This window comes from Colobus angolensis, unplaced genomic scaffold (assembly GCF_000951035.1).
Source record: "Colobus angolensis palliatus isolate OR3802 unplaced genomic scaffold, Cang.pa_1.0 Scaffold117, whole genome shotgun sequence".
In the NCBI taxonomy this organism is placed as follows: domain Eukaryota; kingdom Metazoa; phylum Chordata; class Mammalia; order Primates; family Cercopithecidae; genus Colobus; species Colobus angolensis.
Window position 1 is genome coordinate 6,688,662 of NW_012112808.1, and position 26,293 is coordinate 6,714,954.

The 26,293-nt window shown below is 40.7% G+C and overlaps 1 protein-coding gene across 1 annotated transcript in view; it reads left to right on the top strand.

Moving 5' to 3' along the window:
- The window catches only part of CFAP61 (cilia and flagella associated protein 61), a 294,188-nt gene that overhangs the window by 84,349 nt on the left and 183,546 nt on the right, over positions 1 to 26,293 (top strand). Inside the window, exons 9-13 of the mRNA XM_011963119.1 lie at positions 3,199 to 3,290; positions 10,842 to 10,916; positions 15,840 to 16,018; positions 18,187 to 18,226; positions 21,426 to 21,565. Of these exons, the coding sequence (XP_011818509.1) occupies positions 3,199 to 3,290; positions 10,842 to 10,916; positions 15,840 to 16,018; positions 18,187 to 18,226; positions 21,426 to 21,565 (526 nt within the window). The remainder of the gene's footprint in view (positions 1 to 3,198; positions 3,291 to 10,841; positions 10,917 to 15,839; positions 16,019 to 18,186; positions 18,227 to 21,425; positions 21,566 to 26,293) is intronic.

The following is a 26,293-nucleotide window of genomic DNA, read 5'->3' on the forward strand; positions in this document are numbered from 1 at the left end:
AAAAAAAAAAAAAAAAAAAAAATTCAGTTGGGAATATGGCCCTCTTTTTGTTCATCTTTCTTAAATTTTTGTTTACTGTTACTCCATATTTGCTCTTTTAGAATCAATTTATTTCATCACACAAAAATTAAGATTTTTGGTGATATTTAAAATAAATGTAAAGAGCACAAAATTATATTATTATTTATTCCTGAAGCCCTCAACATGTATTATTTTTTTACGCTCTGTATGGATTATTCCTATTAGATAAAGAGCGGGGTAGATCCAGAGTCTTGTGGGACCTAAAGTCTGACCCATTCAGGAGCCCTTTTTAAGGACAGTAATGCAAAATGATGAATGCAGCATTAGATGCTGTGCCTTGGAGGAGCCTGTGCTGGGAAGATGCCTGAACCTCTAGCTTTATTAGCTTCATGGTAAACCTGCTTCAGACAAGCAGTCTCACTTAGAAAGAAAGTCCTGACAAATTGTGCCTTTACTCCCACTAGAGTAAACCAATAGTTCATGACTTCTAAATTACATAGATGGTATAAGCCATAAAATAACAATTAAATCTGCAGCTTCAGTTGTATTTTTAGTCATGTGTTACATAATACCACTGCCTCAGCTTTCCCCAGGATAGCACCTCACATTTGAGGATCTCAAGGGACATTATGAACATTAACTAATTAAACCTTGTAAGACCCCAGAGACACTGGAGAGAGAAATCCAGCTTCACCTTGCCCAGTTCTGAAATGCAGTCACCTCTAGGGATGAACATGGCAGCTGCTTAATAATCAACTGCAACACCTCACAACAGTTTAGTCACGGCAGTTAGTCTTTGTGGTTGGTAATTGTCTCACGAACATCAGACCATTGGCAGTTAAGTCACCAGGATTATTAGTTTACTGAAAATCTAATCCAGTCTTTAAGACTTTTTACTTTTTAATAATCTTTTCCTAATTAGAAAAGAAGCATGTACAGTGAATGTCTACTTCTAGTTGCATTTTTTTGTAGTTCTTCAACCTTGAAATAAGAAAGAAATATATTTTTAATACATTGAAATAGGTAATTACTGATAATAAGTTTTTTTAATTCACAAGTTTGCTGCTGAGCAAAAGTAATCAATGATAGTAAAAGTTGGAAGAGTGGATACCTTCGAGAGGAGTATTGACTGGATGGGGAAATGAGGCAAACTTCTGGGTGCTGGAAATGTTTTATATGTTCTTTTTTTTCCTTTTTTTTTTTTTTTTTATTTGAGTTGGAGTCTTACTCTGTCATCTAGGCTGTAGTGCAGTAGCACAATCTTGACTCACTGCAACCTCCGCCTCCCAGGTTCAAGTGATTCTCCTGCCTCTCCCGAGTAGCTGGGATTACAGGTGTGCACCACCATGCCTGGCTACTTTTTTGTATTAAAAATACAAAAAGAGACAGGTCAGGCTGGGCTTGAACTCCTGACCTCAGGTAATCCAACTGCCTTGGCCTTCTAAAGTGCTGGGATTACAGGTGTGAGCCACTGTGACCAGCCAGTTTTATGTGTTTTTATAGGTGGTTGTTGTTGAAGAATAGACATATGTAGAAATTCCGTGAGCTGTACACTTTTCATATGTGTGTTAACCTCAACAACAAAGTTAATTAGCTAAAAAAGCCTGCTGCTCTTGTCATGATGAGAGTGCTAGAAACCCCAGATAGTCTTATTTGGAAAATTCTGCAGGGTGCAGGACATATCAGGAGCTAGAGATACAACAGTTTTTATTTTCCTCAAAGCATCTTTCTTCGGAAGAGGGATTCTAAGTGCTTTACACCCTCTCTTCTCAGGACATTTTCTCTTCATGCCAAAAGAGCTGCTTTTTCATGCTAGGATGTGACTCTCTGTCTCATTGTGCCTTCAACATTATGTACCTCTCCAACTATGCCATTTACACTTCCCTGGGCATCTCATTTTTCTCTTAGAATTTCATTCACTTACCTATATCTTTGCCAGAAGTAGGCGTAACACATTAGCGACCCAGATATTTGGGGTTAAGAGGCATCTGCAGGGGCCATTGTCATAGCTGGCACTAGGAGAACACCATGGGAGAGGAGGAAGCAGAGAGGATCCTGGCTGCTCTGGCCCTGCAGTGTCTAATGTGATGCTTGAAAACAAGAAGGCAGAGCAGCATGCCATACTCGCGGTGGCAGCAGCAGTCTCTGGAGCCTTCAGCGGGCCCAGGGTCCCTTCTGCATCTATGGCAGCGCTTCTGGTGAGGGGCAGCTATGAGCAGGGCATCCTAGGGCTGCTCTGAGCTGAGGCCCAAAGGCTGAGAGCAGATGTCATGGCTGAGAACCCCCAGCAGGGCAGACACTGGGTGAGGCACAAAAGAGAGGACATCCTCCAATGATGTCTTCTCCCAGGTCGCCCTCTTTAGGCACGGAGACATTTCAAAAGAGAAGAAAGGAGGGGAGGAGAAGGGAGAAACACCTTTTTAGACAAAATGGGAAATTTTTTTCTTCTGTAATTTTTAGTAAAGGTTAAATACATGAAACCTAAGCTACCCTGATTATTGACTTTCCAGAACTTACTGAAACACCAATGCTCAGCTCCAGTTTTTCTTGAAAATAATTTCTATTACAAAATAGAAAAGTGAGCATTGTGACCGCTGGCACAGCATGAGTTCACAGTCTTTTCAAGTAAAGAGAAAGCAGCCCTTGTGCTAAACCTTGGCATTCAGGTAACACTGATGTAACTCACTGTGGCCTTTTCCACCTTCTGCCTGCAGATCATTTCAAAGCCCACCATCGAGGAAGCTGATAACCCATTGTTTGTAAACTTCAAAAGGGGCTGCTATCAAAGGATCCCATTGCCTAGGGCCTGGCAGAGGTTGAGGGCCTCCTGCGGCCCAGGCCTGGGCCAGGTCCATTGCCCATCTTCCCATCTCCACAACTCCCCTAGGCAGCATCATGCGGATAAGGGCACAGAGAGGAGGAAGGAGGGAGGAACTGGGCGGATAAGGGCACAGAGAGGAGGAGGGAGGGAGGAACTAGCCCAGGATCCCTCCTCAGTGTCAAAATCCGGGTGGGCTGCAGAGACCTGCTCTTCCTACCTCAAGGTACTGCTCTCTAGAATAAAATTCTTCAGATCCATTGTAGCTTAAAAACATGTGACCATGCTGTCTCATTTCCTGTGGTTCTGCAGATATTTATCATCTATTTTCTGTCATTATTCTATCCCTTCTCTCAAAGATGCTGAGCTCAGGAGTAGCAACCAGGGTTCCCAAAAAATAGTTGAGGAGTCGCAGGAACCTGTCTTTCCGGACACCATGGAAAACATCCAGGTGAGAGAGACCATCCTTCCATGCCTAGGGTAGGGGGATGGGCCTGGGGGCTACTTGTGACATCAGGGGCATCTCTGGGGCTGGGGTCACTACCGAGAAGTTCTAATGCCTGATGCAGAAAAGGTCTCACTAGCAGTAAGCACACCATGAGCTGGGGGAAACAGAGGCCTCTGTGTTTGTAACGGACATATCAAAGCCTCACTGATATGCTCCAAAACGCAGGTCAGAGCAGAATGTCAGCCTTTCCCTACCTTGCTCCCTGACTTCAGGAGGCTGAGCCAGATAAAACTGCTCATTTAAACTCACTGGGAAATACAGGCTTTCTGAAGAGACTGACACACTATCTGCATACTCAAATGGGACAGCATTTTCCTTCCTTCCCTGACTGGGCCCAGCAGACACAGAAACACCTGCCTCATCTCCCAGAAAAGTCTCCTCCCAGCAAAGAGGGGACTCAGGGGAGACCTGAATCTTTTAAAGAAGATTATATGCATGGATTAGATTGATGGAAATGAAGCTGATGAATGGAATTAGTTTTGTTGTTGTTGTTGTTGTTTTAAAGTACAGCGTTCTTCTTTTTATGCTAAGGTGCAGTAACAGAGACTGGATTTATTCTCCTGCCTAAAATAACCAAAATGTGGCTAAAATACAGGAAACACTGTTCATCACTGTAACAAAGGCCAGTGATGCCTGGGAGATGGGAGACAATCCAAGCGAATCCTGTGGCTGCCCCAGCTGACTGCCTCGACAGAGCTTCTAGGACACAACGCAGGGCAGGAGGAGCCAGAAGACTTCCCAAGTCTTTAAGTCCATGCAGACTAGAGCGACTAAAGTCTGAAGGATGGAGTACTAGAAAGGACAGAGTGCGCAGAGAGAGACATCAATGATCAGCAGAAGATCAATCAGGCAGTCAGCTGAGTGTTGATCACACCAGGCATGTGAGGAAACTCCTTAAGGCCAGGCTGAGAAAAGAACCTCTGAAAAGGATGAGGATTAATAGTGCCCGTGCCTGTACAAAGTTAGGAATAGTGCCTGTTCTCGCCAGTCAGACTGCAAAAGCTTATAACTTGCAAGAGAGTGCACAAAAGAGGCTTGTGGAGAATAATTAGTTCTAGAGAGGGCACAGCCCCAGTCCTGCCTAACAAATCTTTAGAGCAAGAACTGAAAAAATCAAAGTAACTTAACTGAGTTCTAGAACAAAGTACAAGACTATCTATAGGAATACAAAATTCCTCAGCACCCACCAAGATAAAATTCACAATGTGTGGAATCCAATAAAGAATTACCAGCGCTCAAAAAACTGGTAGTATGTTATGCAAAAGGTGGAGATAAATCAATCAGTTGAAACCTATACACATATGAAAACATGTTAGAATTAAGGGACAAAAACATTGAAACACTTATTATAGCTGTATGTTCCAAAGGTTAAGGAGAGACATAAAAGATACGAAAATGCTCCAAATCAAACTTCTAGAGATTAAAAACTACAATAAATAAGATGAAAAGTACACTGGAAAGGTTAACTCCAGGTTAGGCATTGCAGTTGAAAGATTAGTGAACTTGAAACAAATATAAATGGGATTTTTAAAAAAGATACGTATCAGTGAGTTTTGGGACAACTACAAAGACCTGATATATGTGTAACAGAAGTCCACATGAAGAGAGAGACACTAGGACAGAAAAAACATATTCAAAGAAATAATGACTGAAAAATTATAAATTTGATGAAAACAATATACTCACAGATACAAAAAGCTCAGCAAACACAAGAACATAAAGAAAACTGTACCAAAGCCAGTGGAAAACCAGTGATAAAGAGAAAATCTTAAAAGCAGCCAGGAGTAGGTTTGGGGAAAGTCAAGTTAGGAACAGAGGAACAAAGACATGAATAACAGCAGATTTCTTATTGGAAATAATACAAGCAGAAAGATAGTAGGATCACATCTTTAAAGAAATAGAAGAAAATAAACTCCACCCTGGAATTTTATACCCAGTAAATATCTTTCATTCAAAATAAAATGTGAAATAAAGAGTTTGCCCTACACAGAAAAGGTGGAAAGATGCATCACCAGCAGACCCACATTATGAGAAATGTTAAAGAAAGCCCTTTAGGCAGAAGGAAAATTATATCAGATGGAAATTTGGCTCTGCACAAAGAGTTGAAGAGCACTGGAAATGGTAACAAAGTGAAAAAAAGTATACGATTTTATCCTTAATATTTATATCTTTTTAAAAGGTAGTGACTTCACAAACAAAAATAGTGTGGGGTTTATAACATATGTAAAAATAAAATGTATGACAAGAATAACACAAAGACCTTGAGAGGAGACCCGAAGGGGAAAAGTATACTATTTTAAGGTTCTTATATTAAACATAAAGTGCTATAATATCACCTAATGACGGTCTGTGATAAGTTAAAGATGTACCACTAATGTTACAAATCAGATTCAAGGAGTTATATCTAATAAGCCTGTAGTTGAGATTAAATATCATCATAAAAATACAAAATTAGACCAAAAGAAGACAAAAAGGAAAAAGGGAGCAAAGACTAGATGGGACAGATAACAAGATGACAGACTTAAACTTAAGTATGCAATAATTACATTAAATGTAAACGTTCTAAATGTCCCGATTAAAGAGCTTATATATAAAGCAGATATAGGTGGATAAAATGCAAAATTCAGTAGTATGTAGACTATAAAAATGCAATTTAAATATAAAGATACAGTAGACTAAACTTAAAGAATGGAAAAGGATACACCATGCCAACACTAATCAAAAGTTAGCTGGAATGGCTTTACTAATTTCAGACAAAGTAGATTCCAGAACAGAGAATACTGTAAAAGATTACAAAGGCCAAGAGAATGTAACAAGCTGAAATACTTATGCACCCAATAACAGTGCTTCAAAACATAAGAAGCAAAAAGTTGTAGAACTGCAAAGATAAATCAATAATAAATTATAGTTAGAGATTTCAATATGCTTCCCTCAGTAACTGATAGAATAAGTAGACAGAAAATCAGTAAGGATAAAGAAGATTTTAATGACAGTATTGACCAGCCTTGCCCCACCTCCTGGCCTGGATAGCTGAAGTGCAGCACAATGGCCCTCAGCATCCCATCAAATGTGACACACTGTGAACAACGTGGAGCTACTGTGGGCTGCAGCCATGGTGACTGAGGGAAGTGCTGTCTGGATGCTGCATATGGAACCACTGTGTTCTCAGTATGTCAATTCACAGGTAGACATGAATGAATAATAACAGAAAATGGTATGGAACAGTGAGCATCAATGTCAAGATGATGCTGAGTAACACCCTACAACTAGATGAACTCATGAGTGAAGAGTATGAGAAATATGTAAAATCCATTGAAGAGTGAGAATAGGACCTCTCAATAAACTAGAATGAAACAACCTAATTCAGCATAGTTGTCTTAAATTAGTAATAGATAGAAATGACATGAAATAGCAACTTTTGGCATTACCAGTGGATAAAGAAACTACTCCCAACACTGCTGCTAGAAGAAAATAGGCTTTTTCTAAAGATTTCAGACAAACACAATATGCATCTTTTTCACAATACTCTATGCTTTTTAGACTAGGCTCTAGTTATAATATTTAGAATTCATGAAGTTTTCTGTGGTGAATTAGCTATAAAAATTATGTATTTCAAGGATAACATTATATCTTCAGCTTTATGTAACATTGTAACTTGCTTACATCCATTCGTGGATTTGAGTCAAAACACTTAATGATCTTTGCATTGAAAATAATTTGGGAGTGGAAAAAGATTTTGTTAAAACTGGCAAGCCACATGTAAAAGAATGAAGCTGGATCCTCATCTCTCACCTTATACAAAGATCAACTCAGGATGGATCAAAGACTTAAATCTAAGAGGTTAAGCCATAAAAATTCTAAAAGATAACATTGGAAAAAACTCTACTAGACATTGGCTTAGGCAAAGACCAAGAACCCAAAAGCGAATGCAACAAAAACAAAGATAAATAAATGGGACCTGATTAAACTAAAAAGCTTCTGCACAGTGGAAGAAACAACCAGCAGAGTAAACAGACAGCCCACAGAGTGGGAGAAAATATTTGCAAACTCTGTATCCAACAAAGGACTAGTATCCAGAATCTACAAGGAACTCAAATGAATCAGCAAGAAAAAAACAAGTAATCCCATCAAAAAGTAGGCAAAGGACATGAATAGAGGATCCCCAAAAGAAGATTTACAAACAGCCAACAAACATATGAAAAGATGCTCAACACCACTAATTATCAGGGAAATGCAAATCAAAACCACAATGGAATATCACCTTACTCCTACAAGAATGGCTATCATTTAAAAATTTAAAAACAACAGATGTTGGCTTGGATGTGGTAAAAAGGGAAGAGTTTTTCACTGCTGGTGGGAATGTAAACTAGTACAAGCACCATCGAAAACAGTATGAAGATTCCTTAAAGAATTAAAAGTAGAACTACCGTTTAATCTAGCAGTCTCACTACTGGGTGTCTACAGAATGGAAAAGAAGTCATTATATGAAAAAAACACTTGCACAAGCATGTTTATAACAGCACAATTCACAATTGCAAAAATATGGAACCAGACTAAATGCCCATCAACAGAGAGTCTTTTATCTACACATTGGGTACAGTATACACTGTTTGGATGATGGGTGCACCAAAATCTCAGAAATCACTAAGAAACTTTTCCATGCAACCAAACACCAACTGTTCTCCCAAAAGTATTGAAATAAAAAAATTTAAAAATTAGTAAACTTAGTCAATATACAAAAAGGGTAATTATGACTGAGTAGGTTTTATTCTAGGAATGCAAGTTTGGTTTAACATAAGAAAATCGGTGTAATTCACCATTTTAACAAACTAAAAAAAAACCCATATGTTTATCTCATAAATGGATAAAAGACATTTGAAAATCTAACATTAATTCCTCATAAAGACTCTTAGCACTCTTTCAATTTGGTAAAGGTTATTTTTGAAAAACTTAGAGCAAACATCACACATAATGGTGAAGGACTAATTCTTTTACCCTTAAAGTCAGGAACAAGTTAAGAATGTCTGCTCTCACCACTTCTAATCAAAATTGTACTGGAGATTTGAACCAGTGCAGAAAGATAGGAAAAGAAGTGAAAGGCATCCAGATTAAAAAGGAATAATTAAAACTATCTTTTACTTACAGACAACATGACTACCTATGAAAAAAATCTGATGGAATCTACAAAACAGCTACTAGAACTAATATATACAAAATTAATATGGAAAATTTAGTTGTATCTCTGTATAATAGCAATGAACAATCAGATTGAAATACCATCTAAAACAGTACAAATATTAAATCTGACAAAAGATATTCAAGACTTCTGTGGTGAAAACTACAAAACATTTCTGAGAGAAATTAAAGAAGACCTAAATACGTGGAGAGATATTCTATGTTCGTGGGATATTGAATCTTTAAATCAGTTCTTCCCAAATTCAGCAAAATCCCAATCACATTTTTAGCAGGAATTTTTATAAAAGTTTAATTAATTGATTCCAAAATTTATGTGAAAATGGAGATAACCTAAAACAGCCAGAGCAACTTTGAAAAATAATGAAGCTATAGGATAACACTAACTGATCTCAAGATTAATTATTATAAGATTCTTTTTTTTCTCTCCGTTGCCCAGACTGGAGTGCAGTGGCATGATCTCAGCTCAGTGCAACCTCCACCTCCCAGATTCAAGTGATACTCATGCCTCAGCCTTCCGAGTAGCTGGGATTACAGGTGTAAACCACCACGCCTGGATTTTTTTTGTGTATTTTTAGTAGAGATGGGGTTTTGCTATGTTGGCCAGGTTGGTCTTGAACTTTCAGCCTCAAGTGATCCGCCTACCTTGGTCTCCCAAAGTACTGGGATTACATGTGTGAGCCATTATGCTTGGCCTAATTATTATGAGGTTATTGTAATGAAGATAGTGTGATATTGGTGCTAAGGTCAACAGTAGGTTAATGGAATAGAATTTAAAAAGCTCAGAAATAGACTCAATGTATATAGACAACTGATTTTTGACAAAGGCACATGGCAATGTAGTGGAGAAAGAATAGTCTTTTCTTTCTGAAACAATTGAATATCCATATATAAACTTTTAAAAAACTCAATCCATACCTCATACCATATACAAAAATTAGCTGCAAATGAATCATAGACTTGAATGCAGAATTCAAACTAATATAACCTCTAGAGAAAACATAACATACGAGAAAACCTTTGTGACTTTGGGTTAGGTAAGATTTCTTAGAAACCACATCAAAAGCACAATACATAAAAGAACAAATTGACTAATTAGGTGTCATCAAAATTTAAAACCTTTTCTTTTTGAAAAATACTGTTAAGAGAATGAAAAGACAAGCCACAGATTGGGAGAAAATATTTGCAAATTACATATCTGACAGAGGACTTGTTTCTACAACATATTTTTAAAAACTCTCAAAACAGGATAAGACAAAATAAAAAAACTAATTAAAAATGGGTAAAAGATGTGAAGTTTCCAAAAGAAGACATCACATGAAATGACACTCAACCTCGTTAGTCATTAGAAAAATGCAAATTAAAACCACAATCAAATACAACTACACATCTATTAGAATGACCAAAACTAGAAAGATTAAGCATTCCAAGTGTTGGTGAGGATGTAGAGGCAGTATGGTGCATCCACACCATGGGTACTACTCAGGGACAAAGAGGACTAAAACACTGATGCGTGTAACAGCATGGATGAATTTCAAAGTAAATATGCTGAGTGAAAGAAGCCAGATCAAGAGTAAATGCTATTTGATTTCAGTAATATAAAATTACAGAAAGTACAAACTACTCTATAACGACAAAAATCAAATCAATGTTTGCCTGTGGTTGGCAGAGTAGAAAGGGTGGGAGTGAGAGGCATGTAGGAACATGGAAGCTTGGGGGTTGATGTGTCATGTTCATTATCTTGATCAGGGTGATATTTTTATGGTTGTATACGTAAATCAAAGCTTTTCAAAAAGTACACTTCAACTGTATGTAGCTTATTGTATGTCAATTCTGTTAGGTTGGCACAAATTACTTTTGGTGCACAAATAGTTGCAGTTTTTGCCATTACTTTAATGCAATTACTTTTGGTACAATTACTTTTGCACCATCATAATACCTCAATATAGTAGTTTTTTTTAAGAAAAAATTTAGTGCACCTTTCAAGTTAAACAGAAGAATATTAATAATGGAGTAATAACTTAACATCTCCAGAGAATCAGGAGGCGCCTGCACTATGCTAAGCCTCTGTTTCTCTATCTGTTTGTCTTTATTTTATCCTCATAACACCCTTATGAAATAGATGCTCTTCTCATCCCCTTTTCACAGAGGAGGAAACTGAGGCTACATAATTTTCCCAATGCCACAAGGCCAGTAAGCTGTAGAGCCAGGGTCTGAACTCCGGCAGCTTGCTCCAGAGCTTGGACTCTAAACCACTGCAGGTGTTGATTAATTTTCATGTCTTGCTGTCATCATTTGCAGGAAAATATTGCCAAAGAAGCTGCATCCGAGGAAGCTTTAACAGCAGTCCAAAGTGGAAATGTTAGTGAACCAGAGGTACGGTTTGAGGAGGGCCTTTGCGTGCCCCCTGGCCACCCCATGGGTTTCACACCCTTCCTGACCTCCCTGCCTGTTGCCACCAGTTCACACCTCCCACCTCCTTCAGGATGTGCTGCACCAAGCCTCACCTCCTTACCTCGTCCCCTGCTGTGATTAATCTTTTCTTCTGTATTCTCTGCACGGCCTGTACTGTAAGCTGCCATTTCTACATAAATTATTTGCAAAAATTTTAGTAAATACAGCTTATCTCTCCTTCCCATTGCCCAAAAAGAAAACATTTTGGAGAGGGAAAACGTTTATAAGGGTTTTCTCTGTATCATATGCACATATATACACTCATGTCTGTATCTGGGTGTGTTATTAATGTATGTCATTCACATGCATCTCGGGATTTGGGAAGTCCTCTCTCCTGTTACAAATTCAGGCCAAGGAGTGTAGCGTCTTCCACCAGTGCAGTGGCCATCCCTGGGGACTTCCTCATCCTTTCTTGTTTCCCTTCATCCCACCCATGCCTTTGCAGGTGGTCCCTTGACCACTTCATTGGAGTGTCCCCTCTTGTTCCCTGCCAGAAGCCTGGCCGTTCCGGAAGAGATTGGCAGGGTCCTGTGAACCCTGCTCAGGATCTCGAACTTTTCCTAAGGAGCAGAGGAGAGTGTTGTAGGCCTTTGAGTGGGAGATTGGTACAAAAAGGCATTTTCTTTTTTTTTTTTTTTTTTTTTTTTGAGACGGAGTCTTGCTCTGTCGCCCAGGCTGGGGTGTAGTGGCTGGATCTCAGCTCACTGCAAGCTTCGCCTCCCGGGTTCACGCCATTCTCCTGCCTCAGCCTCCTGAGTAGCTGGGACTGCAGGCACCCGCCACCTCGCCCAGCTAGTTTTTTTTTTTTTTTTGTATTTTTTAATAGAGACGGGGTTTCACCGTGTTAGCCAGGATGGTCTCGATCTCCTGACCTCATGATCTGCCCATCTCGGCCTCCCAAAGTGCTGGGATTACAGGCTTGAGCCACTGCGCCTGGCCCAATAAGGCATTTTCATTCCCTGATGATGAGCACAGTCCTGGAATTTCAGTAGTTTCCCGAGAGCCTCTTGGTGATGGATGGACTGACTCAGGAATAGAAGCCTAGAGCACCCTTGAAAAGGGAGTGGAACATGGGGCTTAGTCATATCCATAGAGGCACTGGGACAGATTCACTGAACACTAAGCCCAGACACTGAAGTTCTGCCAGAGGGCCAGGTTCTCCAGCCCCGCTTCTCTCCAGATTCTGACCAGTAAAGGAGTCTACCCAGAAGTCAGCTAGGGATTGAAGTACCCCTTTCTCATGGCTAACACTGAACCAGAAAACAAAGCTTGGATCGATAACACAAATGGGCTTCCCATTTCTCCTTACTGAATTAAATGCCCCCATGTGGTTGTAGGCAGGCCTCACCCGTGGGGCAGGGTCTCCCCACTCCCGGCTAATTACATGGAGGGGAGGAGAAAACACGCACCCTGGGAGCAGGATGTGCTGCCAGAAAGAGACAGCACAATGCAGGCACAGGGTCCAGTTTTTGAATCTCACGTTAGCATGTGCTGTTGGAGCCCCACCCACATCCTCTAGCACTTACTCTTCCTGAGCACCCTGTGAGGACAAGGAATGCAAGTACCTGGTCTTCCTTCCATGCTGTGTTTGCAGCAGGGCAGGCTGTTTGGGGAAGCAGCCATCAGCCAGTGACTGAAGGGATTGGAGAATCAATACGCCAGCTCCTTCACCTCTTAGATGGGACCACTCTGCACTGTGTTCTCTAGGCTCCCAGAGATCCAGGTGGGATTGATTCACCGTAGTCACCCACATCTTGAAGCACCCCATGCTGGCAGCCTCCCCTTCCTCACGTCGCACGCCACTCCTCTTACAGAATGTCCTGGCTTTGCTCCCCAAGTAAACTACTGACTCTCAGACTCTTAGTTCAGGGTGTGTTTCTGGGGCAACCCGCACTAGGAGACTCACTGACCAGTCGGTCACTCCCTGTGCCCTAGGGAGGAAAGTCGGGGTGTAGAAGAGGACAGCAGTTTTCTCTCTAATATTCCTAAGAGCGTAGCCATTCCCTTATGAACCCAAGCAAGGATGTGGATGGAGGGACAGGATGGCTGCCCCCACCACTGCATCAAACGTGTTGGAACCCCAGAAGACACCTGAGTCAACAAGGTGGATTGATCTCCTATTTTTATCTCCTCTCCCTACCGGAGAAAACCACTGAAATGACAGTGAAGGAATAAAAAGGGCACAAATCCACAAAGATGAGATGGAGAGGAGATATTGGAAGATAAGCACTTTAAAAATATTGAGAATAAAAAAATCAATGGAGGAGTTTACACTGGCTTAGCACAGCTGAGGAAGGTGAAACTCAAGCATCTTTATGAGAGGAGAGACTGGTGAAAAGTGTGTGAATTCTGCACAAGGCTGAAGACTGGAGGTTTGCAGAAGGTGGGGTGAGGAACTGGGCTGAAAAACTAGGTAGTCTGATGTGGAGTGACTGGAACACTGGATCCCTGCAGACTCCAGTTAGGTTGTCAGCCACACCCCAAGTGAGAGGATAAAATGGCTGTTCTCTAGAGAAATTGAACAGAGGCTGCTGCTAATTCAGATTTAGCCTGTGCTGCATGGGCATGGGCATTGTAACGGTGAAGGATAGAGAACAGACAAGTAAGTGGAATTCTCCATTTTGAACAGAGGAATCCACAGCCCCTCCTCCAGCCACGCCCTCTCGATGCCAGGAGCCAGGCCTTGTATTAGTTTCTATTGCTGCTGTAACACATTACCCCAAACTTCGTGGCTTATAACAACACAAATTTATTATTGTGCAGTTCTGGAGGTTAGAATTCCAAAATGGGTTTGAGTGTGCTGAGCTTCAGGTGTAGACAGGGGCGTGTTCCTTCTGGAGACTCTGGGGGAGAATCTGTTCCCTTGCCTTTGCCAGCTTCTGAAAGCCACTTGCATTCCATGCCCTGTGGCCCCTTCCTCCATCTTCAGAGCTGGCAGCGCAGCATCTTTGTCCCTCTGACTCGGACCTGCTGCCTCCCTCTTAGCAGATCCCGGCGATTCCACTGGGCCCCACCCGGATCATCCAGGAGCATCTCCTCATCTCAGAACCCTTCATGTGATGACATCTGCATGATCCCTGTGCCCTGAAAGATAACATATTTACAGGTTGCAGGGACTAGGACCTGTAACATCTTTGGGGGCCACTGTTCCAGCTACCACAGTTCCCCGTGCAGGATATTGGAGAACTTAAGTCCCCCCAAAACTGACAGGCCCAAAGAAAATGCCTTCAGATAATGTCACTGAAGGTGGCCACCCAATAATAATGCCATATCTCTGCCTGATCACCCCATGAAGTGCCCCAGTTAGCCAGTGTCTGTGGAGTTTTGCCTCTCAAGCGTGTTGCTTTTGGGAAGCTAAAAATGTGCTCTAGTGATATAAGGGCCTAAATGATGCACAAAAAAGACAAAGAAAAGACCTGGAACTTATGAAATAGGAGCTGTGATATAGGCAGGCCAGCAGAGCTGCAAGTCCAGATTAGAGGGGAGAAAAAAGGAAGCTCATATATTATCTCAAATGCCTGATCATTTGGAAAATAGTAGTGACCAACACTTGGCAAATCTGATAAAGCAAGTGAAAAATTTAGAAAACGAAGTGAATAAAAACTAAGCACACACATGAAAACATTGTCATATTATACGACTTTCCTCAGCAACAGCAGAACTTACACATTCATATTAGTGTAAATACTTATGGATTTAACCCTGAATTGTGATGTAATTATCCTGGGGGATAAGATGTGGGGAAGAGGGTAGGATAAGAGGGATTAATCTAGCCACTACATCAATATCCAGTAGGAAATTCTAAAAACTAATGAGTTTAGAAATAGCACCATAAACATACTGTTCAGAAATATAGAGGTAAATACCCAAAGAAATGAAAAGGTCGAAAGTTCTGTTCAATGAGGGTAGAGACTTGGAAGGACAGAGAACTGCTGATTTTCTTAATAAATGTTTGGTGCTGATATTATTTTAAATTTTTCTATATGCACGTATTACTTTGATTTAAAAAAAACTCCATGAGGGATCTCAAAAGGAATCATCTTCTGAGTTATGACACCTTTTTAGATGCACCTGAACCAAGACAGAACAGCTTCAGCCCTGACTTTCCAGGTGGCTGTGGTCCATTTGACCTTCCTGGGCTCCACCTCCCCACCACAGTTACTCCCAGGGCCACCTGACCAGTCCCAAGATTCAAAAATTCTTGTATCACAATGAACACAGTTTTAGGGAGAGAAGTATTTTGCTTCCTGAGTTACTATAATATGTATGTAATACTACCACACTCTAATATCTACCCCAGGATGCAGTTAAAATATGGACCCTATGTCAAAGGCCAACTGAAACTATTTGTCTTGTGTGAGACCTTCATGTGAGAACTAGGTTTTTTTTTCTTTATTATTATTTTTTAAATTTTATTTTAAGTTCTGGGATACATGTGCAGAACGTGCAGGTTTGTTACCTAGGTATACACGTACCATGGTGGTTTGCTGCACCTGTCAACCTGTCATCTAGGTTTTAAGCCCTGCCTGCATTAGGTATTTGTCTTAATGCTCTCCCTCCCCTTCCCCCCTTAACCCCCCAACAGGCCCCAGTGTGTGTTGTTCCCCTCCCTGTGTCCATGTGTTCTCATTGAAGAACTAGTTTTTAAAAACATTTTATAAATTTTGAGTATCTCATTAAGAACCTCTCCTTAAAACCAGGCCTGGCCCAGGATGAGTTGTTTTGGGTGAGACAGTCACACCTGTCCTCAGAACAGTGTCATGTAGAGATAATGCAAACACCAGCCCACTAAATTATAGGGAATTGACAGGATTCTCATTGGCTCCTCCTGTCTTCTTGCTCTAGGACATAGAAAAACTCAGTGACGTCTCCACTGGATATGCACAGGATCACCATGTCAGCAGTAGGAGCTTGGCATCGCTCTTACTGCCTGAAGAGCCCGTCCACTTCCGCCCCATCTACAGGGGAGCCTCAGCTGCTTTTTGTATTCAGCTGTTTTGTATTGATGAGAAATACGAAGCAAGGCAAGTACTGACCTTCTGGCTGGCTGTCACAGTGAGAATCTCTTCTGGCATTGGTGGCCCAACATTTTAACTTTACAAAGCCAGTAATATCCAAACCTGGCCCGCATCCTAATCTCCTGGGGAATTTTTAAAAACCACAAATTCCTAAGCCCCATCCAGAGATTCTAGTCCATCACATTTTAACAAGGGCTACAGAAGTGGGCTAGAAAGCTGGCCCACCTGTGTAACAATTGGGACTATGGAAAATTATCACTTACATAACCACATGCTGCTCCCATTCTGTAAAGTTTGCATTTCTTGGAGAATTTGGATTTGGGTTACTGGTTTTCTGGAGTCTTTGGTTGCAAGTAACAGAAAATCCAACCAAACTGGCTTTGGAAAAAAAGTTGAATAATTGCCTCACATACCTAAGGGTAACTCCAGTGATGAGACTAATTTAAATATGGCTTGATCTAGGATTTATTTAGATAACCAAATCAAGGACCAAGTTTCTCTGTCTACCTCTTCAGCCTGTGTATTAGTTTGTTTTCATGCTGGTGATAAAGACATACTCAAGACTGGGTAATTTATAAAGAAAAAGAGGTTTAATGAACTCACAGTTCCATATGGCTGGGGAGGTCTCACGATCATGGGGGAAGACAAAAGCAACATCTTACATGGCAGCAGGCAAAGAGACAATGAGAGCCAAGTGAAAGGGGTTTCCTCTTATAAAACCATGAGATCTCGTGAGACTTATTCACTACCATGAGAACGGTATGGGGGAACTGCCCCCAGGATTCAGTTATCTCCCACAGGGTCCCTCCCACAACACTTGGGAATTGTGGGAGCTACAATTCAAGATGAGATTTGGGTGGGGACACAGCCAAACCATATCACCCTACTTCCCTACTATTGGCCCCTTTCTCAGAGGAGTATCCCATCCTGGGCCTAAGACCACTGACAGTCTCAGGTCTGCATCAAAATCCAGTGAGGAGGACTTGCCGGGATGGGCCCAGCTTTTTCCAGCCAAAGTCCTATGAGGGCTGACAGAACGGTGTGTTCATTCCTGAGCCAAAGGCTGTGACGAGCCCATGCCACAAGGAGATAGAGGAGATGGGCTGCATCCCTTAGCTCATGCTCTACCCAGAATCTACAGCTGGTGCCTCAGCCACATGGAATATCTAAGCGAGGGATAACTTGACACCCAACAGCAATCCAGCAAGCAAGGAGGAGGCATACACGGTGCTGGGCTTTGTCTAAAGCCCCGGCGCCCACCAGACCTCATACTACCCACCCCGCCCCTCCAGAACACCCATATGTTCAGTGCTTACTGTTCTCCTGTGGTCCGAACACTGGATGCTGCTCTCAGTGCCTGGATGCCACGTCTCCTTGGCACCGACTCCTCATCTGTTCATAGAACCATCTCGAAGAGGAAATAATTGGCCCATTTTGACGGAATGGAAGGCTCTAGAATGTCTTTTAGATGACCAAGAATAGCTGGACAGTTCCTCTTCAGAGGTTCTGTTTAAACATGTTCCCAATCTCCCAGCATCCCCTGGAACCATGTTGTACTTTAACTTTTTTCGTCTTGAGTTTTTGGCTTCTGTGGAGATCTGGGACATTGAAAAGATAAATTCTTTTTATTCTAATTGTGTTGTAGACATCTAAAAACTTGTAAAGCCTTTCTTTATTTGTTGCTGTATATTTATTTTATCGGTACATTTAAATATGATTGTGCTTAGAGTATACTTTTTGAATTTTGAAACAGGAATTTGATGACCCAGTGTAGTTTGCCTATGAACTTACATCTGCAGCTAGTCAGAAAATCTGCAACAGATAAAAGGGAAAAAGATCAGAAGCAGCCTATAATATTTCCCACCTCTTCTCTTAACTCTTTCAAAACAGACGGGAAGGATAGGAGGCACAGAATGACCAATTTTGTTTTGGCTTTTCAAATGCCAAAGAGATTATTAATTGATGTGAAAGTGCCTTCAGTTCTGCAGAATACTTTATTACTGGCGTATGAAGCTTGCGACTTATGCACCCCATTAGTGTTCAGCTAGACGCACGTTCTGACTAGTGGTTGGCTAATCACTGCCCGAGGGGAGGGAGCTGTAAATCTCTGTAAATGTCCACTGATGTTGCATTTGCTTGCAGGGCAGTGACAGTGCTTACTGTCTTGTTTACAGGTCGCTGGATTTTATGAATTTTGTTTTCAGTCTTTTTTCTGTAAGTAAATGCTGAATTTTGAGAACTGATTTTGTAAGCTTAGAGAAGTTATATAAAAGTAAAATGTCATAAATTTATTATGCTATGAATGTTGAGGTTTGTGTTCTGAGAATAAGGTCAAATGGCATGTCATGAGCTCATCAAAATAGAAAGTATTATCATTTTCAAGAATTTTTAAGTCATGCTATTTTAGCAGTTCTCTTTAAATGCAAAATTTCTTTTAGACATAGCCTTACCAGTGTTTTATCAGAATCAAATCATTTATAGTAATATATGAAAATGTCAGAAATTAAAGTGAATGACACAGTTATGTTATTTGATAGATTATATTGGCTATAAGTGTTCTGAAGCCATCATAATGCTTTTCTGAGGGTAGCAAAGTAGGGACTTGTTGATTTTCAGGTTGGTATTTCTTTCCCTACTAGTTCCTCAGGCCTGACTTCATGCCTGTCTTGTAGAGGGGGCTCAACCCACATTGGTGAATGGGCCTGCAGGCTAATATCCAAGTGCAAATAAGATTCTCCGTGTCAGGGTGTCCTGGGCTTCTGCCTACATTCTTGTCTCATTGTTCTCTGGGGATGGAGATCCAGCTGAACTCTCACACTTCTTTATTGAAGGAAAGAAAATGGGGAAGGAAGTTTTGAGGGACAAAATGCCTTTTTATAAAGACAGGCCTGTTAATTAAGTAAAGTCAACAACTGTACTTCTTCAGTTGACTGATTTCGATAAAAATATCTATTGCTTTATATTTCCTGGATACTCTTTCTCATGAGGCAAAAACAAGTATACTTTAATTATTTTGTCTTAAAACTATGTGATGTTAAGTTTTATTTCCTCATTCTTATTATAATGAAGCTATGTAATAAGGGAATACGTTCTCCATCATAATTTTTAAAAATTGATTATTAAGGTACTTTCAAAACAATGTAGATTACCCTAAACATAGGATTTACAAAGTTGATTTCCCTCAAAAACTCCTCAAATAAATTTCACTAATTTTAATTATTTCCTATTTCAAAGTCCATGTAAAGGTAAATCTTTAACATTATAAAAGTAATGCTGGCTTTAAAAAGTTACAAGAGCTGTTTACATTTCAATTCTATTTGACTTCGGAACATGGACGACAGGAAGAAAATAACCTTGATTGCTTCATCCTTAATCCTTCAAATCTAAGATGAAGCAACTCATTATAGTTAGTCTCCGCCTCCCAAAGGAAGCCCACCCAGACTTGGCACCCAGTCCTTATTTTCAACTTGATTCTTTCAGCAACTTGACTCTTCAGTTTCCCCAAAAGGAGTCTTGCTAATTTGCTAAAAAGAAGGAAGGTAAGGTCAAACAATGATTCACTCCTTTGAGCTGCACAAATGTCCCCAGGGTTTTGGATTAGCACAAGTAATGCCTTCACAGGGTTCAAGAGGAGGCGAGATCCCAAAGGGACAAATTAGCTTTGGGAAGAGCAGGCTGCTTCTGCAGGGACCTGGCAGAGGATCAGGCAGCTGCGTGAAGCTCAGATAGCCTAGAGCAGCACTGTCCAGACATGGATTGTGAGCCACATCGGTAATTCTGAATGTTCCAAGAGCCACAAGGAAAAAAAAGCAAAAGGAACAGATGAAGTTTATATGATAATATCTTTTATTTAACTTAATATGTCCCAATCCTGTTTTTAAAGAGACAGGGTCTCACTTTGCTGCATGCAGTGTTGCAATCATAGCTCACGACTGCCTCAAACTCCTTGGCTCAAGAAATCGTCCTGCCTCAGCCTCCCAAATAGCTGGGACATGCCACCATGCCCAGCTAATTAAAAAAAAAAAATTGTAGAGATGGGATCTCGCCATCTTGCCCAGGCTGGGCTCGAACTCCTAGGCTCAAGTGGTCCTCCCATCTTGACCTCCCAAAGTAGTGGGATTCCAGAAGTGAGCCACTGTGCCTGGGCAAATGTAATCATTTCAACATATAATCAATATGAAAACTTATTAGTGAGCTATTTACATTCTTTTTCTCATGCTAAGTCTTTGAAATCTAATATATATTTCACATCTGTAGCACATCTCAATACAAGTACTGAATTTTCATCAGAAATAGTTCATCTGGGCTGAGCGCGGTGGCTCAAGCCTGTAATCTCAGCACTTTGGGAGGCCGAGACGGGCGGATCACGAGGTCAGGAGATCGAGACCATCCTGGCTAACACGGTGAAACCCCATCTCTACTAAAATACAAAAAACTAGCCGGGTGAGGTGGCGGGCACCTGTAGTCCCAGCTACTCGGGAGGCTGAGGCAGGAGAATGGCGTAAACCCGGGAGGTGGAGCTTGCAGTGAGCTGAGATCCAGCCACTGCACTTCAGCCTGGGTGACAGAGCGAGACTCCGTCTCAAAAAAAAAAAAGAAATAGTTCGTCTGTATTTAGATGTTATAAAATTTACAGTTGGATAAGTAGATTCACACAATCCAAGCACACATAAAACTTTTCCAGTAATGGAATTAAGTATCAGTTTTTTAAATTTAAATGAATTTAAATGAAATAAAATTTAAAATTTAGTTCTTTTGCCATACTAGCCACATTTCATTGTCTACTGTACTGACAGGGCAGGCCTAGAATAGGTGAATGACAGCCCTCAGGACATGCAGGACCCCTCTTGTGTCTACTAACTAAACCCACTGCCTAGGTTTAGTCATGCTCATGGATCTGTTCATCCAACTGGGATCATGTCATGATAAAATACATACACATTGGTTTATGGATAATCACAGAATTTTAGAGCCAAAAAAGGCCTGGAGTATCATCCTCCTGTCTCACAAGAGGAAGGGGCCACTGGTGTAAGGTCACTTAGTAAGCAAGAGGCCTTTGCTAGGACACTATGCTACCTCACTGACTTTGTGACACAAGTGAACTTGCAAGTATGAATTGTCTTGGTTTAAAAACTACTTCCCCAGAAGAGTTATGCTGAATGACTGCCATCGTGTATAAGATTAATTTATTCAGGTTTCAGTGAGACACAAAGATACTTTTTCCATGCTCTTGTGGTTGCTTATTTCGTGAATTTTATGTGATTGTTTTCCAAATTACAGGAAAGGTAATTTGAGTATCCTCTCCTTAATGAACACATTTTGCTTCTAGTTTTCTTGGTGTTTTTTAGAGAAATTTGTTTTTTGATGAATGGTTTTTTATTCTTTCTCTGTGTCCTGGTTTTGATGATGTTAGGATAAGAACTTCTGTGTAATTTCTCTGCCCCATCTCACCCCTGAGTTCATCCTCATCCAGAACTTCGTGAAAATGGTCCCTTTCAGCACCTGCACCCTCGAGCAGGACCTCTACGTCTTCCACCGGGCCGGCTTGCTCAAGTGAGTAGACACATGTTTGGCCACACAGCAATCCATGAAATTACAGACGACAAGGGAACAAAGAGCTCCCTGCTATTTTAATAATTTATTTTAAAGATCATCTTTTATTAGAAGAGGGCTTGATTAAGTGATTTTAACTAATACATTTAGAGAAAGAATGGCACTTGAGAAGAGATTTGTCCTGTCAGGTGTTAAAACATAATAGAGCTCCACAACAATCAAGACAAGGCCACGTTGACTGATTCTGTAGGCAGAACAATGTAACACAAGAAACAGACCCAGTATAGTAGGAACTCAGTGTGCGGATTGAGCTTTGTATGTGAGTGTGTGTATATAATACATTCATGACAAAGTGTGTGTCACAACAGTGGGGAAAGGAAGGATTCTTCTGTAAATGGTGGGACAAAATGAGGATAGAAATTTTTTGATACTCTATCATAAAATAGATTCTCAGGTGATTAAAGAGTTAAATGTAAATATTGAAAACATAAAAATTAGAAAATATATTTACAGTGCTAGGTTCTGTGCCAAGTTCTGGGAACACAATGGTGAACAACATACAGACATGGTCCCTGCCTTTTCAAGGCTTATGGACACATATTGTGTAAAACTGCAACTGTGATGGGAGTAACCAGTGCTGGGCATGTGGTACTGAGCATGGAATATTGGGAGATGCCCAATATTCTGGAATATTCCAATATTCTGGAATACTGGGAGAAAGCCCAGCCAGATGAAGCTTTCCTGAGAAAGTAATATGGAGTGCTGGATGAGGAAAGTGAGTAAAGATTGGCTTTTATCACATCTCAGAATGAGAAAGTTCTTTTTAAAACATGAAAGAAAAAAATTAAGGTTTCTTATACTATACCAAGTTTTTTGAACCACCTGATTTAATTAAAATGTAACTGACCAACAGAAGGATGTTTTAAACAAATATGGCAGACAAAAGGTGGGTATATTTAATATATAAAGAGCTTTAATGAATCAATAAGAAAATCATTTAATTCCTAAATAGAACAATTAATAAAAGGCATGACCAGACTATACAGGAAAAAAACCAAAAATCAGTGTATATTTAATATCTTCTATCTTATTTTTACAAAATATTCTGAGGCTCATCAAACTGCACACTTGAAATGAGGGCCTTTTATTGTATGTAACTTAGACCTCAATAAAGTTGACACACAATCTTCTGATGAAAGGTTTGGTGGAGGAGCGTCAGAGAGCTTGCTCTGTAAGTGCTGTGTTAACCATTTGAGTGAAACTTTGAGAAACATCCTAGATGTTCACTTCATAATTAGGGACTGGTTAAATGAATTTTAGCAAATTCATTTAGTACATTATGATGAAGATTTGAAGAAATAAAATCAGATTTCTGTATCCTATGTGGAAATATATCTAAGATGGTGAGAAAAACAGTCAAACAACAATAGTACAAGTAGTAATACTAATGATAATTAACATTTATTGAGGATTTGTAGTGTGCCAGGCGCTTTCTTAATAATCACTTGCCATGTGTCAACACTCACAGTGACTTAATTAGTTGGGTATCATTATTCTCATTTCACAAGTAAGAAGACTGAGACATAGAGAGGTTGAGTAACTAGTCTACAGTCCACACAGCAGAAAGTGGCAGAACTGAAATTGGAACCTAGGCTTTTAGCTTACGGAGCCAACTCATGACCACCCCACATACTGTTTCTCTACGTGGTGTGGTTGGTATAATCCCATCTGATTGTTGTAAAGTGTTCATAGGTAGCAGTCAGCACTATTGCTAAACTGTTGTATCAGAGTGATCCCTAAACACAACTGCCTTGAGCCAGTTCTGTCTCTGTCCTGCAGTAGTCCAGACATGAGCACGTGGTCTAAGGAGACTCTCAGCTTTCTTCCCATGAAATTGTCCAGGAACTGAAGTTCCTTCTCTTATTGCTCCTCCACTCCATAGAGCAAGGGTCTTTACCTAACATATCCAGAGAGAAGCATGAGGTCTGTGAATCTGGATGGGAAGGAAAGCGACATCTTTATTCCACTAACCTGTAAGTGAAGTTTAGTGTGTCCTTCCATTGTGACTGGAGCTGGCAGGTCTCATAGTGTTAGCAGAAACCACGACTTTGTAGCCAGTAGAAATGACATATATTTTTGTTCATGTTTTTGTTGTTGCAGATGTCTCAAAAATATCACATATATTTACCCTACTTTGAAATTTCAGTGATTTTATTCTCAACCAGAATTTGTTATTTAATGCATTAACAAAGAGGCACAGGCATTACTGTAACACATTTTAAAAAACATTTTGCTAACTGTGTTTCAAGATAATTTGTAATCCTCTGTGTTTTATTTTATGAATGTAGAAACGTTTGTCTGGGAAGGAGTTCACAGCATCACCAGAGTGTTAAAGGGCTCCGTGGCATGCAAGAGTTTCAGACTCATGGCCAGAGTGGACTTTTCCTCCTTGTGCTCAGAGCTAGCTCGGAGTGCCGTAGCCACATTGCAGCCCACAGGGAAGGGTGGAGCGAGAAGTGGAGGAGGGGAAGCACTTTGCTCTCAGGGGACATGAATCACCTCTGTTCATATTGTGTGCTAAGGAACTTAGTCTCATGGCCCTACTTAGCTGCAAGGGAACCTGCAAGATATGTTGCTGGCAGGTTGGGCATGTGCCCAGTGAGAAACTCAGTTGATTCCTTAATTAAGAAGAAGAGGAAAAAGGTTACTATGCGAACCTTATATCTAGTTTTTATCTTGTGTATGTGTAGAAGTTCTGAAAAGGTACATAGGATTTCATTAACCTTATATGCCTCTGGGAAACAGGACTGGGAATTGTAGGGGAAGATGGTGACTGACTTTTTGCATTAGATCTATCTGTTATGTTTGATTTTTTTTGTTTTAATTAATAAACTTTTTTTTAAGACGGCGTCTCATTCTCTTGCCCAGGCTGGAGTGCAGTGGCACAATCATGGCTCACTGGAGCCTCAACCTCCCAAGCTCAGGTGATCCGCCCATCTCAGCCTCCCAAGTAGCCAGGACCACAGACATGTGCCACAACACCTGGCTGATTTTTTTATTTTTTGTGGAGATGGGGTTTCATCATGTTCCCCAGGCTTATCTTGAACTCTCTCGGGCTCAAGCAGTTCACCCACCTTGGCCTCCCAGTGTTGCAATTACAGGTGTGAGCTGCCACATCTGGCCAATAAACTTTTTTTCAAAAGAGTAGTTTTAGGTTTACAGCAAAATTGAGCAGAAAGTGCAGAGAGTTCTCACAAGTCCCTTCTCCACCACCATACACAGACTCTTGCATCATGAACATCCGGCACTAGATTGGCACATTTTTTTTTTTTTTTTTAGACGGAGTCTTGCTCTGTCGCCTGGGCTGGAGTGCTGTGGCCGGATCTCAGCTCACTGCAAGCTCCGCCTCCCGGGTTTTACGCTTTCTCCTGCCTCAGCCTCCGGAGTAGCTGGGACTACAGGCGCCCGCCACCTCGCCCAGCTAGTTTTTATTTTTTTAGTAGAGACGGGGTTTCATCATGTTAGCCAGGATGGTCTCGATCTCCTGACCTCGTGATCCGCCCATCTCGGCCTCCCAAAGTGCTGGGATTATAGGCATGAGCCACCGCGCCCGGCCGATTGGCACATTTGTTGTAATCGATGAACCACCACTGACATGTCATTATCAACCAATAGTTTACATTAGGGTTCACTGTTGGTGTTGTACGTCCTATGGCTTTGGACAGATGTGTAATGACGTGTATCCACTGTTATGATAGCACACAGAATAGTTTTCCTCTCCTAAACATCCTCTGTGCTCTGTCTGTTCATCCCTCATTTCCCACAACACTGTCAACCACTGGTCTTTTTACTGTCTCCAGAATTTTACGTTTTACAGAATGTCATAAAGTTGGAATCGTATTAGTAGCCTTTTCAGATTGGCTTTTTTCACTGATTAATATGTTTTTAAGGTTCCTCCATGTCTTTTCATGACTGGCTAACTTATTTCTTTGTAGCCCTGGATAATATTCCGTTGTCTGGATGTACCACAGTATGTCTACCCATTTATCTAATTGAAAAACCTCTGGTTGCTTTCAAGTTTGAGCAGTTATGAATAAAGCTGCTATAAACATTCATGTGTAGGTTTTTATGTGGGTGTAAGTTTTCAACTTTTAGATGACTACCAAAGAGTACAATTGCTGGATCCTATGACCAGAATATGTTTAGTTTTACAAGAAACTGTCAAACTATCTGACAGAGTGGCTGAGCCATTTTGCATTCCCACCAGCAGTGAATGAGTTCCCGCTGCTGCACACCCTTGCCAGCATTTGGTGTCATCAGTGTTTTGGATTTTAGCCATTCTAATCAGTGTGTTAGTGGTACCTCGCTGTTTTAATGACATGTGGTGTTGAGCATGTCTTATATGCTTATTTGCCAACTGTGTATCTTCTTTGGTGAAGTGTCTGTTTAGGTATTTTGCCTATTTTTAAATGGGTTGTTTCTGTTTGAATTTTTAAAAATCAGTGGGTGTGCAGTACTTCTGTGACAGAAAAATGTAGTTAATTTTTTCTACACTGAGATTTTATATTGTATTATGATTCAAGCAGAATTTTTTAAAATGTACTTTACGCTCCGCATTCTTAAATGCATTGGTGACTTTTTTTCTTGGAGTTTTCACTCTGAATAAATCCAGTTGAATAAAGGCTCTGGAGATGGAGAGCAATGAGATGATACGGATCTAGGAAGGGG